The following is a 19,077-nucleotide window of genomic DNA, read 5'->3' as shown; positions in this document are numbered from 1 at the left end:
AACAACCATTACTTGCTGGCCTGCAAACCAACATTGCAGCGGACACCAGTAAGCTCAAAACAGGTTCTGAAGCAGTATTAGGATGTTTTCTGATTTGTGTGAAGCATTTGCCAACGAATTTATCCCAATCATGTTCTTAAATCTGGCTCACTTTAAGTCAAGACAGCATTAGCTCATCTAAAATGAGAACATTACAATATTGGCCACTCTCAGCAAACATCCCTTTTATCTTAATTAGGACTTGACAATTCTCTTTGAACAAGATTGAGGGCTGAAGCCCTGCTCCAGAGACCAAGCACAAAAGCTGGGATGACATCCCTGCACTGTTATGAAGGAGTTCCTCACTGCGGGAGGTGCTATCCTTAGTTAGACATTAAGCGGAGATCTTGTCCACCTATTATGCATTACTATTCGTGTGACACGGAGTGCTCCAGTACCGTGGACAAGATTCCCTCCTCAAACCAACTGCAGATGAACTTGCCACACCGCAGTTTGTGGAATCTTGCTCGGTGCAAAATGGCTTCTGCATTTGCTGACTTTAACTGCTTTTCAAATTGACTTAATGCATGCAAAGCACATTTGGGATATCTGAGACAGAAAGAACAATTAAAGAAATACAAATCTTTTTCCAGAAACGTTATCACAAGCCTTCATAATCTGTGCTTGGATGCTGTTCAAGGTAATCTCCATTATATTGGACCTGCAAAGTGAAGTGTAGAAGTGTCCTCCTTTGCAGCATCAGCATCTTTCGCCTTGAGGAGTACAAATAGAAATATGGAATTCCACGATTTTAACACCAATGAAAATGAAAGATATCTAAAATAGTGACCATCTGCTATCTGTGTTCAAAGGAATAGATGCCTAAAGTGCTCCTTGTTAAAGTGCAGTAGGCATATACTAAGAATAATGCAGAAGAACAAAGCTTCTCCCAGACACCAACCTATAGGAATTTGCTTGCTTGGCCACGTTTTCAAGTCTCTTCACTTCTCTTCTGACTGCTTCAGCATCAGGCAGCTGGTGAGGACCTCCTGGTCCATTTGAGAACACAGGGCCTCCACCTGCTGGCACCCCCCTGTAAAAGAAAAACTGACAAAATTATTCTCCTTCCAGCAGTGAAAATTAAGAGATCTAGCAGAAGCGTACCAAATTATAGAGCAAGCAGAGAGAAACCCTTTGCTCTGTCAAAGGGGTCGGTCACCAAGGAATGGAAAGTTAAAGTAACTGGCAAAAGAATTGGTGGGGATATGAGGAGAGATTTCTTTTCCACCCACACAGAGGATAGTTAAAATTTGGGATACATCAGCCAAAAGCGTTGTGGAATTAAAAGTTTAAAAAAAGATAATTGGTCATTCCGGATGGAATGCATCCCAGGGTATTGAAAGAAATGTCAGAGGTAATAGTGGATGCGTTAGTGATTATTTATCAAAACTCGTTGCATTCTGGGGTAGTGCCGGTTGATTGGAAAACGGCTAATGTTACGCCGCTGTTTAAAAAAGGAAGGAGACAAAAGGCGGGTAACTATAGGCCGGTCAGCTTAAGGTCTGTAGTAGGGAAAATGCTGGAATCCATTATTAAAGAGGAGATAGCAGGGCATCTGGATAGAAATGGTTCGATCAATCAGACGCAGCATGGATTCATGAGGGGAAAGTCGTGCTTGACGAACATGTTGGATTTTTATGAAGATGTGACTAGGGCGGTTGATGGAGGAGAACCGGTGGATGCGGTGTTTTTGGATTTCCAAAAGGCGTTTGATAAGGTGCCCCATAAAAGGCTGCTGAAGAAGATTAGGGCACACGGAGTTGGGGGTAGTGTGTTAAAGTGGATTGGGGACTGGCTATCCGACAGGAAGCAAAGAGTCGGAATAAATGGGTGTTTTTCCGGTTGGAGGAAGGTAACTAGTGGCGTGCCGCAGGGATCGGTACTCGGGCCGCAACTGTTTACCATTTATATAGATGATCTGGAGGAGGGGACGGAGTGTAGGGTAACGAAGTTTGCAGACGACACAAAGATAAGTGGAAAAGTGAATCGTGTGGAGGACGGAGAAGATCTGCAGAGAGATTTGGACAGGCTGAGTGAGTGGGCGAGGATATGGCAAATGGAGTATAACGTTGAGAAATGCGAGGTTATACACTTTGGAGGAAATAATAACAAATGGGATTACTATCTCAATGGAAACAAATTAAAACATGCTACCGTGCAAAGGGACCTGGGGGTCCTTGTGCATGAGACGCAAAAGCCCAGTCTGCAGGTACAACAGGTGATCAAGAAGGCAAATGGGATGTTGGCCTATATTGCGAGGGGGATAGAATATAAAAGCAGGGATGTCTTGATGCACCTGTACAGGGCATTGGTGAGGCCGCAGCTGGAATACTGTGTGCAGTATTGGTCCCCTTATATGAGGAAGGATATATTGGCATTGGAGGGAGTGCAGAGAAGGTTCACCAGGTTGATACCGGAGATGAGGGGTTTGGATTATGAGGAGAGGCTGAGGAGATTGGGTTTGTACTCGTTGGAGTTTAGAAGGATGAAGGGGGATCTTATGGAGACTTATAAGATAATGCGGGGGCTGGATAGGGTGGAGGCGGAGAGATTCTTTCCACTTAGTAAGGAAGTTAAAACTAGAGGACACAGCCTCAAAATAAAGGGGGGTCGGTTTAAGACAGAGTTGAGGAGGAACTTCTTCTCCCAGAGGGTGGTGAATCTCTGGAATTCTCTGCCCGCTGAGGTGGTGGAGGCTACCTCGCTGAATATGTTTAAAGCGCGGATGGATGGATTCCTGATCGGTAAGGGAATTAAGGGTTATGGGGATCAGGCGGGTAAGTGGTACTGATCCACGTCAGATCAGCCATGATCTTATTGAATGGCGGGGCAGGCTCGAGGGGCTAGATGGCCTACTCCTGCTCCTATTTCTTATGTTCTTATGTTCTTATGTCATTCATTCAAAGGAAACTAATTTGCAGTTATGGGAAAACATTAGGTGTAGGATTGAAATAAAAACACCTAAAAAAAATGTTAGCCAGTATCTCCCACCATCAACATTCTGGGGGTTACTGTTGATCAGAAACTGAACCGGATCAACCATAAATACTGTGGGTACAAGAGAATCATATAGTGTAGAAGCATAGAATCTATACAGAACAGGAGGAGGCCATTCGGCCCATCGAGTCTGCACCAACCACAATCCCACCCAGGCCCTGTTCCCATAACCCCACATATTTACTCTGTTAATCCTCCTGATACTAGAGTCAATTTAGCACGACCAATCAACTTAACCTGCACATCTTTGGAGTGTGGGAGGAAACCGGAGCACCCGGAGGAAACCCACACAGACACGGGGAGAATGTGCAAACTCCACACAGACACTGACCCGAAGCTGAAATTGAACCTGTGTCCCTGGCGCTGTGAGGCAGCAGTGCTAACCACTGTGCCACCATGCTGCCCCAGCAAGAAGGTCAGAGGCTGAGAATTCTGCAGCAAGTAACTCACCCCCGACTCCCCAAAGCCTGTCCATCTGCAAGACACAAGACAGGTGTGTGATGCACCAGGAATGCTAATCTGCAGGAGTTGTCATCCTTCAGATACATATTAAACTGAAGTTCTAATTGCCTGCCTTTTCAGGTAGATATTCAAGATTCCGTAGCATTCTAGGGAAAAAATAAATTCCGGTGAACTTATTCCATGGGATGTGGGCATCACTGGTTAGGCTAACATTTCTAGCCCATTCCTAATTGCCCTTGAGGCGGCGGTAGTGAGCTGCCTTCTTGAACTGCTGCAGTCCATGTGGTGTAGGTACATCAACAGCACTGTTTGAGAGGGAGTTTCAGGACTCTGACCCAACGACAGTGAAGGAACGGCAATATGGTTCCATGTTAGGATTGTGCATGACTTGGAGGGGAACTTGCAGGTAGTGATGTCCCGAAGCACCTGCTGCCCTTGTCCTTCTAGATGGTAAAGTTACAGGTTTGGAAGCTGCTGTCGAAGGAGCCTTAGCGAGTTACTGCAGTGCATTTTGTAGTTGGTATACACTGCTGCCACTGTGGATCGACGGTGGAGGGAATTAATGTTTTTGGTGGTTGATGGGGTGCCATTCAAGCAGGTTGCATTGTCCTGGAGTGTTGTTGCAGCTGCATTCACCCAGGCAAATGGAGAGTAATCCATCACGCATCTGTCTTGTGCCTTGTAGATGGCAGACAGGCTTTGGGGAATGCAGAATTCCCAGTGCCTGACCTGCTCTGGTGGCCACAGTATTTATATGGTTGGTGCAATTCAGCTTCTTGGCAATGGTAACCCAATAGGATGTTGATAGTGGGGGTTGCTGGCAAACATTTCTTCTTCAATCAATACTCTTCAAAATACATGAACTAATCACCCCTATTTTATTGCTGTTTGAAGAAGTTTCCTTTGAGCAAGGTCAGCTGTCACGCTTGTCTATGTAACGCGAGACAATATGTGCAAAGACATTCACCTACACATCACTATGTGATGCTTCTGGGATGCAATAGGGCAAAAGACAAATTAAAGCTATCCATCTATAAAATGGTCCATATATTTAAAACTTCCCATAAAAGTTTAGCTTCCACTTCACTACAAAATAGTCACCTTTGGCCAAAGCTACTATTTACGCAGTTTCTTTCCTCACCTGAAAAAGGGACCATTTAGACCCTGACACTTCTTCCAGTAAGTGTATGTCTCAATGAAAGAAGTGGACACGTACCTGCAAACAACCTCTTTCGGCTGCATCGTCTCTATCTTCCACCTAATGTCTTTCTCCTCAAAAACTTTTATGTTTTCTTTCTGCTGTTGTTGGATTTGGTCAAGAATAGCATGGTAATGTTCATAGCGTTGTGCACTATTAGCTGCTGGAGCAGGCAAGATACCTCCAGCACCTCCACCTCCTCCGCCTGAGAAAGGAACCTGCAAATAAAATGTGTTCAAGTTAACTCAAAGCTGAACATTTGTTAAAAAATGAAACAACAGCTCACTAAAGAAAACTGGATATACACATGAAAAGGAAAGAGCAAGGTGATAGAACCAAGAAGATAGTTCTTTCGAAGAGCCAGCGCAGACACAGTGGGCTAAATGGCCTCCTCTTCTGTGCTGCAAGATCCTTTGACTCTGATGAAATTTTCAATTCATCAATTATTATTATTAAAAGGAAATGGAGAAACTATAATGGTTCACGACGAGCTCCTTAAGCCAACATTGTCATAACTACATTGCAATGAGCACCATGTCTTGTTGAGACATGGTTCCATATCTGCGAGATATCCTCCCTCTTTCAGAACCTTATAATTTCTTCATCGGAGAATTGGGATTGTGGATGTCAGCAGAAAGTTCTGACACAGGGGCCATCACATCCTAGCTCAATTCTAAACTCAAACGACATCCAAAGCAGGCAGCTAGAACCCCAGGTAAAGATTTGTATGCTTAACTCTTGAGTGCAGTGTCAAGAGCCTCTACCATCACCCCAGCTAAGACTAGTTAACTCCATCCAACACCAGGCCAAACCTGGAACCTTCTCAGGTAAAATGGCCATAGAGACATAAAGATGACATGTTTAACACTGAATCATCAGCCAAAGTGGATTAATTATTAGAAACAGATTCTTATAACCTGAAATTATTAATGACTCGGCAGCTGAAGAATCAGCAAAATATTTTAAAATTTCGGTACTTGTTAAAAAATCTCTTGGCATTTTATGTCAAGGACCATCAGGCTCCACAAGCAATTCCAAGTTTAGCACAAATTTCACAGTAACTTCATTACAGTGTTAACGTAAGCCTTACTTGTGACTAATAAATAAAGTTTAAAGATTCAGCTGCACAAAGAGAATTAAAGTTCTAAGGGAAAATTAATGGCACATGAACGGTGGTAAGATGGCTTTAGGTATCCGTTTTGAAGTTCATAGTTCTTCTTTCCCCATCAGTGCTATGTTGGCTCTCTGCTGTTTCCTTATTAATCTTGGCACTCACTTTTCTCACTGGCCCCGAAGTTTATTACCAACCTTCCTACTCCAACCCTCCAAGGCCACATTTCTATTTGCAGCTACTCCCCCATTCCTTTGCAGGTTTTCTCCTAATAGATTCTCGACAGACCCAGGTCATCCCAAGTCGTAATGGAAATGATCCAGGTCGGAGAGAAGGAAATTCTACCAACAGACTACAATATCCAGAATCACTTTCATTAGTGCCAAGGGTGTAAAGAAGATAGAAACCTGGGCAATCAGCAATCAAGCAAAATGTTTACGGCTGACAGGTACGATGAAAGGGATCAACTAAACTAACATGAACCATTCAAGGACTAAAACCTAAGTTAGCATTAATAAGAAGAGTTAGATGGCGTTCTTTCATCTAAAGGGTAACATGAGACTGGTAAATGATCAAGGAAGGCCACTGAACTAGGCTTTATGAATAGGCGATAACTGTACCATCCACGCAGTAATCTAACAGAACGCATGACTGGCACCCAAGGGTCAGTATAGTGGCAGACAGAGAAGTGTGTGGAAGCAAACATGGAGACCACTCCTAGCTTGGACCTTTACTTATTTATTAGTGTCACGAGTAGGCTTACATTAATACTGCAGTGAAGTTACTATGAAAATCCCTAGTCGCCACACTCCGGCGCCTGTTCAGATACACAGAGAGAATTTAGCATGGCCAATGTACCTAACCAGCACGTCTTTTGGACTGTGGGAGGAAGCCAGAGCAAACCCATGCAGACACGGGGAGAATATGCACAGACAATGACCCAAGCTGGGAATTGAACCCGGGTCCCTGGCGCTGTGAGGCAACAGTGCCAACCACTGTGCCACCACACCACCCAGCATACCTGTGTACATAGTTTCTAGATTACAAATACCTCAATAAGACCTACCGGACTATACCCAACACCTCCCAACAAGTGGATTGCTTTTTGAAGAAAACAAATCAACAGAGATGATGGCAATGACAGGTAAGTGGAACTGATCCATGAAAATGGAACAGGTTTTTCTAGAGATGTCCTGCACCTGTAAGTCTGCATCATTTGAAGACCATTCTTTTGAAGTGACCCGACTATTGGTAAGTGGGGTAGTTAAAAAATCACTGTCATGCCAATCAATGAATAAATTCACCTGTTTCAAGGTGGCAAATGGCAAAAATCAATGATTGCCATCTCCATTTTTCAAGGACATCAACCGCAATACGACAAAACAAGCTTCACGTTTGCAAATGCTTAAATTGCAATAATCAATTCAAGGAATTTAAAACAAACCCACAGTAGAATATTGTGAGAAACTAAGACATTTAATCAGAAAAAAATATCAGCTAGAAATAAAAGGCAGCAATTAATTAAGGGGCGGCACGGTAGCACAGTGGTTAGCACTGCTGCTTCACAGCTCCAGGGACCTGGGTTCGATTCCCAGCTTGGGTCACTGTCTGTGTGGAGTTTGCACATTCTCCTCGTGTCTGCGTGGGTTTCCTCCGGGTGCTCCAGTTTCCTCCCAAAGATGTGCAGGTTAGGTTGATTGGCCATGCTAAAATTGCCCTTAGTGTCCTGGGATGCGTAGGTTAGAGGGATTAATGGGTAAAATATGTAGGGATATAGGGGTAGGGCCTGGGTGGGATTGTGGTCAGTGCAGACTCGATGGGCCAAATGGCCTCTTTCTGTGTGTAGGGTTTCTAAGATTAATACAGCTGAACAGATTAAAATATATTATGCAATTTACCTTATGTTCTCCACTTCCCCATGAACCACCTACACCCAGCACATGTCTCCATCCTTGTTCTCTGGCTCGGTTGATTCTTTCTACCTATATTTAAAAGATGTTATTGAATACAATTCTGGTAAAGAGACAGGAGAGAACAGAGGAACATGAGTAGATGCAGCAGCACAGTACAACTTGAAGTACAGCACTACAACTATTAAACTAATACCATGAAGGATCAGAAAGAGAAATTGTTCCGTGTAAATATTAGTACCTGGCGGGAAGGGATCAGTGAAATCCTGATTCATGCTTTGTCAACCTGCAGCCTCAACAGTCACTCCATAGAAATCCCAAATTCCATCCTGTAAACACTTCCAACTCGTCCCTAACTCTGCCACCCACACCCTATACCACAAAAAATGTTGGCCTGCACCACACCTTCCTGACCACCTGCCCCTTGGAACCATCAGTGGCTCCTTATCCTGCAACGCATGAAGAAGATTTTCAGTCAAGGTTCTCCGAGCCATATTCCCAGTTTCCTCTTGTTTTGGTTTATTAGTGTCACATGTATTAGCATACAGTGAAAAGTGTTGTTTCTTGCGTGCTATACAAAGCATACCGTTCATAGAGAAGGAAACGAGGGAGTGGGCAGAATGTAGTGTTACAGCCATAGCTAGGGTGTAGAGAAAGATCAATTTAATGCGAGGTTAGTCCATTCAAAAGTCTGACAGCAGCAGGGAAGTAGTAGCAAATGAGACTCAAATCTCTGCTTCTCCATATACACTAACCAATCAACCTAACCTGCACATCTTTGGAGTGTGGGAAGAAACCTACGCAAACACGGAGACGACGTGCAAATTCCACAGTTACCCAAGGCTGGAATTTGAACCTGGGTCCCTGGCGCTGTGAGGCAGCAGTGCTAACCACTGTGCCACCCCATTCCATTGCAGAGCCATAGAATGGTGGTCCACTGGTAATGTCATTGAAATAGAAATCCAGAGTTCCAGCTAAAGCTCTGGGGACATGGGCTCAAAATGGATAGCACGATGTTCAGCACCATTCGTGACTCCACAGATACTGAAGCAGTTCATATCCAAACGCAGCAAGACATGGACAAATTCCAGGCCGACAACTGGCAAGTAACATTCTTGCCACAGGTGCCAGGCAATGACCATCTCCAACAAGAGAGAATCTATCCATCAAGAGCAGATCCAGAGACTAAGAATCCTATAGCAAGTAACTCACCTCCTGACTCCTCATATCCTGTCCAACAGGGTATGTACCCTGTACAAGGCACAGAAGGGAGTATGATGGAATACTATCTACTTGCCTGGATGACTGCAGCTCCAACCACACTAAAGAAGTTCAATACTATCCAGGATAAAGCACCCCATCCACAAACATTCACTACCTCCACCACCGAAGCACAGTCACAGCTGTGTGTACCATCTACAAGATGCACTGCAGGAATTCACCAAGGCCCCTGAGGCAGCATCATTCAAACCCATGACTACTACCATCTAGAAGAGAAGGGTAGCAGATGCTGTGGAACACCACCACCTGAGATTTCCACCCAAGTCCCTCATCCTCCTGATTAGAAATATATTGCAGTTTCTTCACTGTCACTGGGTCAAAATCCTGGAATCCCTCCCTAATAGTATTTTGGGTGTACCTACACATGGACTGCAGTGGTTCAAGAAGGCAGCTCACTACCACCTTCTCAAGGGCAATTAATGTTGGCCGAGCCAACGATGCCCGCATCCCTTGAATGAATTTTTTAAAAATCCCACCCATCAACGTACACCCTGCAATACTGATTTCTTTGTAATTTTATTTGCACTTCACTTCGGAGTTTGAAATGCACCTTGGGGCGGCACGGTAGCACAGTGGTTAGCGCTGCTGCTTCACAGCTCCAGGGACCTGGGTTTGATTCCCGGCTCGGGTCACTGTCTGTGTGGAGCTTGCACATTCGCCTCGTGTCTGCATGGGTTTCCTCCGGGTGCTCCGGTTTCCTCCCACAGTCCAAAGATGTGCAGGTTAGGTTGATTGGCCACGCTAAAATTGCCCCTTAGTGTCCCGAGATGCGTAGGTTAGAGGGATTAGCGGCTAAATATGTAGAGATATGGGGGTAGGGTCTGGGTGGGATTGTGGTCGGTGCAGACTCGATGGGCCGAATGGCCTCCTTCTGCACTGTAGGGTTTCTATGGTTTCTTGAAACTCACTTTGCAGACATTGATCTAAACCTAGCTGTGACTGTGCTTTGACTAATTCATCGTAACAATCAGTAATGATGTATTTTCTCAAGACTTTATTTTCCAAAGCAGCCACCCACAACTGTTGTTTGGTCTAGATCTCCGTTTACCCACGAGACTACTGAAATAAAAGGTTGTTTTTTTCTATTTGTCAGAAGTTCATTTTCTTCCCTTCTTTCCTGCTGCCACCATTGAATGGACCTACCAAATATTAATCTGATCTTTCTCTACATCCTGTGACTGCAACACTATATTGTGCACCCCATCCTGTCCTTCTCCCCTATGTACACCATGAACGGTATGTTTTGTCCGTGTAACGTGCAAGAAACAATATTTTTCACTGTATCCCAATACATGTGAACATAATAAATCAAATCTTACTGCATTTGATGATCCTTGAACTACAACCAAGACAGTGAGTAGCCTTACATGGCGTGGTCATCTGGAGATGGAGATTGAGTGATGGACTACAACCTAACTGATGGTAGTGGGGGAAAACAGCATCAAAGGATGCGTAAGTAACCAAACTATGGCAAACTCTGTGAAAGTCTGCATAGCCCTCAGTGCCTATGAGGAGTATTGATAAGGACTTATGTTTTTCCAGACTCACTGTTTTGAGAAAGCCTGAGCAAGGCCTCAAAAGATTGGAATGGAGCCAGATATTTAGGGCATGATTCCAGAATTCAGTGCTGCAGTTGGCATGGAATAGCCATGGGCTGAAGACGATAGAGGAAGGGATATGGCAGTGACTGGCTGAGGACTCCATCCCCTTATGCAAGGTTACTCAGAGATTTGTTCATGTATGTACCAAGGGGAAAGTTGACCAATAGTTGAAGTTATCCATTTTGGAAAGATGTTGCGGAACAGAACAATTTGGGATTATTGTTTGTGCTTTAAAAAAAATCTTTGATTATATACATCTATAGATCCATATGACATAATATGTACTTTTTCCTTTCAATAAAGTTCTCTCTTTTATTTCTTTCACTTTTTATATTATTAATTGTCATATTATTTATGAAAATTGTTATTTAATCACATTACTTAGCATGTCATTCATTCCTGTTATGTCCAAACCCACAAGGACATGTGGGGACTCTCACCCCCTTTCACACCATGGCAACAGTGGAATGTAGAATTCAATTGGAATTCAATTTCAATCTGGAATTGAAAACTAGTTTTAGCAATGGTGACCATGAAATCATCATTGATTACCATTACCCATCGGGTTCACTAATGTCCTTGAAGGAAGGGAATCTGTCATCCATACCTAGTCTGGCCTACATGCGACACCAGACCCACAGCACTGTGGTTGACTCTCTACTGCCCTCTGAAATGGCCCTGCAAGCCACACAGTTCAAGGGCAATCAGAAATGGGCAACAAATCCTGGCCTCGCTGGCCACACCCACATCCCTCGAAAGAATTTTTAAAATGACCAGAAATTGCGGTGCAGAATCCACAGTTGCTTTTAAAAGGAAAATGTCAAATTATGTGGGATAGACCTGGGCATTGGACTAAGTGGATTGCACTTTCAAATCCTGTGCATGGGCTCCCATGGCTGCAAATGGAAGGAATGTTGCTGCTGGTGTTGTGAGACTTCTTACCGTGCAAAGGGAAGGAATCTCAGATATCATGAAACTGCTTGGATTAGATAGCCACACTAAGTTTCCACAAAACCCGTGCTTTTAAACCGCATCTCACAGACACTTAGATTAACACATTCATTAGCAACAGAGGAACGCACCCGTTCTTTTTCCATTCTTCTCAGCTGCTCAGCTTTCATTAAATTTATCTACGAAAAGGAAAGATACAATTTTCATCATTGATAATTGATTAAATTGACCAACAGGGCGGCAACCTACACAAATTCTTCTCAGAAAATGCTTTAGTTTGTTTGGAATCCTGGTATCTTCTGAAACACTTTGCTCGTCATTCCCTTGACTCAGCAGTTTGAAGTTTTATGCAGACCTAGGCTTCAGCAACACTCGAATAACGGAAAGAAAATTTCCCTGAAAGGTTTTTAATCTTTTATTAACATGGTCAAGAAAAATCATTATTAATTCTTCTAAAACGCATCTTGTCTTTCAAATAAAATGATCTGTGAAAAACTATGCCCGATATTCAAGAACTCAAAAAAAGGGCAAGTAAAAAATGAATGTGGAATCATGTACAACAAAAACTGCAAACAATTAAACAGAGGAAAATTTTCATTCCTACAATTTTGGAAAGAGTTTGTTCATCCCTTTCAACTGGTTGCAATTACATTTCTGGCGTGATGGCCAAAACCAATTTTCTTGTTGGCACATTTGATCAGAAAGGGAATCAAAGGTTACGGGGAAAGGCGAGGAATGTTATATTAGCACGATCCTATTGAATGGTGAGGGCAGACTCAAGGGGCCGAGCGGCCAACTGCTGTTCCTATTTCTTATGGTCTTACGGTCACACGGTTGCAACATGATCTCACTATCACATTGTGAAATTGAGAGCGACCAATACAGCACAGTACATTTCTTGGGCTGAATTTACCTGGTTACATAGAGTCAGGATTGGGAGCAAAGTTGGAATATAATGCATCAGTCCAGCGAACAGACAAATTCTCACCTCTGCAGCTACAAACTATCCAGTGGAGAACACTGCCATTTTGAGGGTCACTATGTAGTCTCCTGCCTGTCCCAGCAGTGCCCACTTTTTTTAATGGGGCGGACATCATGGCAGGCCTTCTGATTGTGCCTCCCAATTCCCTGGTCCACCCACCTTTCTTTAAAGGATGGGGCTCCAAGAGGCAGCTTTAAATTGTCTGCCTCCTGCAAGGTAGTGAGCGAAAACACGGCATACCCCCCCCTTGCAGGCTTCAGACACAAAATGGAGGCTGACGTCGGGTTCGCGACCCAATCAGGCAAGTCCAGTCCATTGTATGAAGGAGAGCGCAGCTGGGGTTCGAACTCACTATTCTCCATTAAGTGAACACTCAATATGTAGATTCCTCCCAAAGGAAAACCAGAGACATTGAGGCAGTTTCCACTGAAGATTAGGCGTGGGGGTAGTGGCAAGAATTCGTGGCTGAATCAATGACTCATTCACATATCTCATGGAAACTAAATCAGGACAAAGATAAAGGGTGGTTGGTCATTCAAGAAATCGTTACCTTTCCAAACCCATGAATTGTAGTAGTTACGGTGGAAGAGTAGAGAATCTAAAGTCCAGTCCAATTTTTTTTTAGAAAAAGCAACTGGATGTCTCACTCTGCTATTTCAGCCACATTTTACCAGAAATGCTAGTTTTCTTACTTATCCTTGTAGAGGATGCCAGAATGACCAGAGACACCTACACAAATGCAACTTTCTGTGGCAGGCACAAAAGGAAACTCAAACATACCTACATGTCCAACTCTCAAACATTACCTGCTCTCTTTGCTTTCTTTCTCGTTCAATCAGCTCCTGCTTTTTCTTTTTGGATGCTTCCTAAAATGAAACGTGAAAGGGGGCCATCAGCTTGACTTGAAGTGCAATGAAAATAGGTTATGAGTAGAATCAGAGGGACAGGTTGAAAGAGTGCTTCCTGTGACAGTTATGGCTTTGAGCTGGAAAGAGAGAAAAGGGAAATATCAAGAAGAAATAAAGGAGGAAAGGTTTGAAGGTCTTGGCTTGGTTTCACAGCAAGAAGGGGAAGGGGGAAAAAAAATCTCTTCTCAAATCAACTGACTCGTGCAACTTTAATTTAGACGAATATTCCTAAACAAGAAGGTAGCACTGCATTTAAAGGAGACCCGGGTGCAAGGGATTTTTTCTCCCCTCTTACTAAATCTTAAAAACGTGATGAAAAGGCATCGAGAGGAGTTGTTGTCCCCCCAAAAAAAAGGACTTGCCAGTTTTACCCTCAAAAGTTATCGGACTGCCAAAACAACGAGGATAGTTTTTGTTACCAGAGGAAGTATTTGACTTCCTCCATGTTCCATGGAAACTCTCAACTGACTGCATATACCTCAAACATTTTCCTCCTTTCTTCCACTGGATTCATTCTCTTCACTGGAGTTGGTTGAGCCTAGATAAAAAGTGAAACTGCAAATTAGATGGCTTAGCTGGAAATGAAAATGGTCAGCAGTGCACTACTCTCTGCAACAGACGGCAAACAAAAACAATGCTTGGGTTGGGGGTTTGTGGAGGAAGAGGCTGGGAGAGATTACCAAGCCAAGTTAAGCTGTCTATTATTTTCTTCTGTAAATTAAGTGCCATTTCATTGTTCGCGAACATTAAATGACAGAACTGATTGCACAAAATTAAGCAAATAATGTAGGAACAGGAGTACAACATTCAACCCTCGAGCCTCAACTCCATTGACCTGCCTTGGTTCAATATGCTTGTGTAACAAAATCTAATAATCTCGGTTCTGAAATTTCCAATTGATCTAGCCTCAACAGATGTTTTGTGGGAAAAGAGGCATAATATTTGGATAATATTTATTTCAACTTGTATTCTCCTTTCTTTTTGACTTCTGCTTCCACAACCCCTTGACATTTAACAGCGTTACCATCACTGAATTCCCTACTACCAATATCCTGGGGTGATGGCGCGGGGGCATTACCACCGACCAGAAACTGAATTGGGCTCGCCATATAAATACCATGGCTATAAGGAATCCATGATGTGGAGATGCCGGCGTTGGCCTGGGGTAAACACAGTAAGAAGTTTAACAACACCAGGTTAAAGTCCAACAGGTTTATTTGAAATCCGACAGCAAGTAAATCACCTCCTGACTCCCCAAGACCAGTCTTCCATCTACAAGGCACAAATTAGGAGTGTGATGGAATATTCTCCACTTGCCTGGATGAATGCAGCTCCAACAACAGTCAAGAAGCCCAACACCATCTAAGATAAAGCAGCCTGCTCGATTGGCACCCATCCATAAACATTCATTCTCTACCACAGAACATATTAGCAGCATTGTACCATTTACAAAATGCACTTCAAGAACTCATCAAGGCTGTTTCGACAGCACCTTCTAAACCTGTGATCGTTACCATCAAGAATGACAAGAGCAGCATGGGAATACAAGTTTCCCTCCAAGCCACCCACCATCCTGGCTTGGAAATAGATCTATTGAGGGCGGCACGGTAGCACAGTGGTTAGCACTGCTGCTTCACAGCTCCAGGGACCTGGGTTCGATTCCCAGCTTAGGTCACTGTCTGTGTGGAGTTTGCACATTCTACTCGTGTCTGCGTGGGTTTCCTCCGGGTGCTCCAGTTTCCTCCTACAGTCCAAAGATGTGCGGGTTAGGTTGATTGACCATGCTAAAATTGCCCCTTAGTGTCCTGAGATGTGTAGGTTAGAGGGATTAGCAGGTAAATATATAGAGTTATGGGGGTAGGGCCTGGGTGGGATTGTGGTCGGTGCAGACTCGATGGGCCGAATGGCCTCTTTCTGTACTGTAGGGTTTCTATGATTTCTATATTCCTTCATTGTCGCTAGCTCAAAATCATGACATTCCCTCCCCCACAGCACTGTAGGTGTACCCACATCACATGGACTACAGCAAGGCGGCAGCTCACCACAATCTGCTCAAGGGCATTTGGACCAGGCAACACCCACTCCTGCTCTGCTCTGCCCAAGACCGCAAGAAACTACAAAAAATTGTGAATGTAGCCCAATCCATCACGCAAACCAGCCTCCCATCCATTGACTCGGTCTACAATTCCCATTGCCTTGGAAAAGCAGCCATCATAATTAAGGATCCCACATACCCCAGACATTCTCTCTTCCACCTTCTTCCGTTGGGAAAAAGATACAAAAGTCTGAGGTCACGTACCAACTGACTCAAGAACAGCTTCTTCCCTGCTGCTGTCAGATTTTTGAATGGACCTACCTTGTATTAAGTTGATCTTTCTCGATACGCTAGCTATGAGTGTAACACTACATTCTGCACTCTCTCCTTTCTTCTCTATGAAGGGTATGTTTTGTCTATATAGCGCACAAGAAACAATACTATTCACTGTATGTTAATACATGGGATGATAATAAATCAAATCAAAATCCCAAGAATGATTTGAAAAACACATGCCACCTGTTGGCCTGGTTACTATAGATAAATAAGTTGAAAAACAAGGGGCAGAATTTTCCCGTCCTGCCCGTCATGGGAATCGTAGCGGCATGACAGGACTATGAATAGGTCCTTTGACCTCGGGCAGGATTTTCCGGTCTTGGGGCAAGCGCGGCTGGAAAACCCCACTCAAGAAGTCTAACCCAGACAATTTATTTTATTTAACTATTCTACAATGACAGTTTCACCTTGCTGACTTTGATTTACTTCATATATATCCCTCATGCACAAACTGAATGTTCAGCAACAACCAATTAACTCATCTAGGATTCTCACTAAGCCAAGGACTTGCTTTTGAAAATGACATGCACGACATTGCCATCGACAATCATCTGATATTTACACGACAGTTACAAAACTTACAAATGCAGCAAATGTACAGGCAAGGTCTGCAATACAGTACTTTCCAACAGAGATGTCTGCCTGTATGATTAACAAGACTGGCCATTTACACAGAATGATAGGACTTGCTGTTGCAATTCTTGTCCCATCCACATGCTCCAGGAAGCTATTCTGAAGGTAAATTTATCATTTTTAAGCACAAAATATCTAAGAGTTAAAGCCTTCTAACATAGATACCTTAAAACAGTATTCTTGTTGAAACTTTTGTAAATAATCCAAAAAAAAAATGGAGAGCAAAACACCGAGGAACATAAATTTACCAGTGGGGAAGTATGATTTGGGGCAGGTTTTTCTACATGTATTCAGAGCAGCTGACTTATAGCTCCTCATGCTTGCTGTGCAAATTCACACTAAAACAGGTGGATAGTAAAAGTCAAGATCGGCAACCCCTTAGGACGTGCATTGTTTTATCAAAAGGGAACAGTTAATGTAGATTACGGCAACATAATCAAAATGCACTTGGAGATCTTTTAGACTTCTTTCCAAATATTCAAACAGGAACGCAGCAAACCAATTCATCCAGCCCCCCCAACTTGCAACACCATCTCACTCCCTGCAATGTTGCGGGATTTCAGCCAGCATATTTTTTTTTAATTTACTGCTTTCGACCAAAGCATATTAATGTTGCAGAAGATATCGAGTCATGACTGTGCCCCCTCTTTACAATATCAATCCAAATTTAGTTCTACTTATTTGATCTCTCCCCATAGTCCTGTCTGATAATTTGATTGAAAGATTTCTTTCCTGCTCGGCAAGATTAGAATATGCCAACAAGAAGCCTAAACTTTCAGAGGGGAAGAAGAAACATTTTTGGGAAAGAACAGGTAAAACACAACAGACCATTTCAACCAACATGCTGAAATGCTACAAGTTCAAATTCACAAAGAAAAATTGGCTATGTCATCCAGTCCAAAGAAACAATGAAAAGGCTTTTCACAATAAACAAAAGCAACGCCTACAAAAAGCTAAATCAATGGTCACCAGCCTGCATTTATCGGCTCAATAATACTTTCCAAATCAAAAAAGCTCAATAGCAAATAGACCATAAGAAATAGGAACGGGAGTAGGCCATTCGGCCCCTCGAGCCTGCTCCGCCATTCAATAGGTTCTGGCTGATCCGACATTCCTCACGTCCACTTTACTACCCTTTCCCCGGAACCCTTGATTCCCTTACTGATCAAAAATCTGTATCTCAGCCTCAAGGACTCTGTGCCCAGAGCTCTCCAAGGCAAGGAGTTTCAAAGACTCACAACCCTCAGAGGAAATTCCTCCCCATCTCGGTCTTAAATTGGTGTCCCTTTATTCTGAGACGCTGCCCTCTGGTCTTAGACTCTTCCATGAGGGGAAGCATCTCTCAGCATTTACCCTGTCAATCAAGCCCCTTAAAAATGCAATATATTTCAATAAGATCACCTCTCATTCTCCTAAATTCCAATGAGTAGAGTCCCAACCTATTCAACCTTCCCTCATAAGACAATCCCTCCATACCAGGGATCATCCCAGTGAACCTTCTCTGAAATGCCTCCAATGTAATATCTTTCCTTAAATAAGGGGACCAAAACGTGGAGTACTCCAGATGTGGTCTCACCAATACCTTGTATAGTTGCAGCAAGACTTCCCTACTCTTACAGTCCAACTCCCTTGAGATAAGGGCCAACATTCCATTAGCCTATTATCTGCTGCATCTGTGTGCTAGCTTCCTTTGTTTCATGCACTAGTTCCCCCAAGTCTCTTTGTGTTGCAGCTTTCTGCAGTTTTTGTTTAAAACGATACTCTTCTTTTGTTCTCTGTTCCAAAATGAACAACTTCACATTTTCCCACATTATACTCCATCTGCCAACTTTTTGTCCACTTACTTAACCTATTAATATCTCTTTGTAAGCTGTTTACACCCCTCTCGCAACTTGCCTTGCCACTCATTTTTGCATTGTCTGCAAATTTGGCTATAGTACATTCGCTTCCTTCCTCCAAGTCATTAATATATATTGTAAAGTGTTGCGGTCCCAACACTGATGCCTGTGGAACCCCACTGGTTACAGGTTGCCAACATGAAAACAAACCCGATTCCCCACTTGCTGTTTCCTGCCCATTAGCCAATTCTCCATCCATGCCAATATATTATCCACAACACCATCTTATGACTTAATCTTTTGTGAGGTACCCTGTCGAACGCCTTCTGGAAGTCCAAATACAAGAAGAAAGGTACAGCACAGGAACAGGCCCTTCGGCCCTCCAAGCCTGTGTCGATCATGATGCCCTAAACTAAAAAAAATCTTCTGCCCTTACTCGGTACATAGAACATAGAAAGCCACAGCACAAACAGGCCCTTCGGCCCACAATTTGCGCCGATCACATCCCCACCTCTAGGCCTATCTATAGCCCTCAATCCCATTAAATCCCATGTACTCATCCAGAAGTCTCTTAAAAGACCCCAACGAGTTTGCCTCCACCACCACCGACGTCAGCCGATTCCACTCACCCACCACCCTCTGAGTGAAAAACTTACCCCTGACATCTCCTCTGTACCTACCCCCCAGCACCTTAAACCTGTGTCCTCTCGTAGCAACCATTTCAGCCCTTGGAAATAGCCTCTGAGAGTCTACCCTATCCAGACCTCTCAACATCTTGTAAACCTCTATCAGGTC

The 19,077-nt window shown here is 43.5% G+C and overlaps 1 protein-coding gene across 4 annotated transcripts in view; it reads right to left on the bottom strand.

Moving 5' to 3' along the window:
* Positions 1 to 19,077, bottom strand: part of nek1 (NIMA-related kinase 1) — a 159,887-nt gene that overhangs the window by 101,992 nt on the left and 38,818 nt on the right. For 2 of the 4 annotated variants that reach the window (XM_078215147.1, XM_078215149.1), the window contains exons 12-17: positions 13,919 to 13,978; positions 13,339 to 13,398; positions 11,682 to 11,729; positions 7,706 to 7,789; positions 4,715 to 4,914; positions 941 to 1,072 (exon numbers count right to left, since the gene is read on the bottom strand). In XM_078215147.1, the coding sequence (XP_078071273.1) occupies positions 941 to 1,072; positions 4,715 to 4,914; positions 7,706 to 7,789; positions 11,682 to 11,729; positions 13,339 to 13,398; positions 13,919 to 13,978 (584 nt within the window). The remainder of the gene's footprint in view (positions 1 to 940; positions 1,073 to 4,714; positions 4,915 to 7,705; positions 7,790 to 11,681; positions 11,730 to 13,338; positions 13,399 to 13,918; positions 13,979 to 19,077) is intronic. The other 2 variants (XM_078215148.1, XM_078215150.1) reach the window with 1 other exon arrangement.

The sequence above is a fragment of the Mustelus asterias genome, chromosome 6 (assembly GCF_964213995.1).
Source record: "Mustelus asterias chromosome 6, sMusAst1.hap1.1, whole genome shotgun sequence".
NCBI classification, from domain to species: Eukaryota; Metazoa; Chordata; class Chondrichthyes; order Carcharhiniformes; family Triakidae; genus Mustelus; species Mustelus asterias.
The sequence above is the reverse complement of the archived record's forward strand: the minus strand, read 5'-3'. Positions and strand labels throughout refer to the sequence as shown.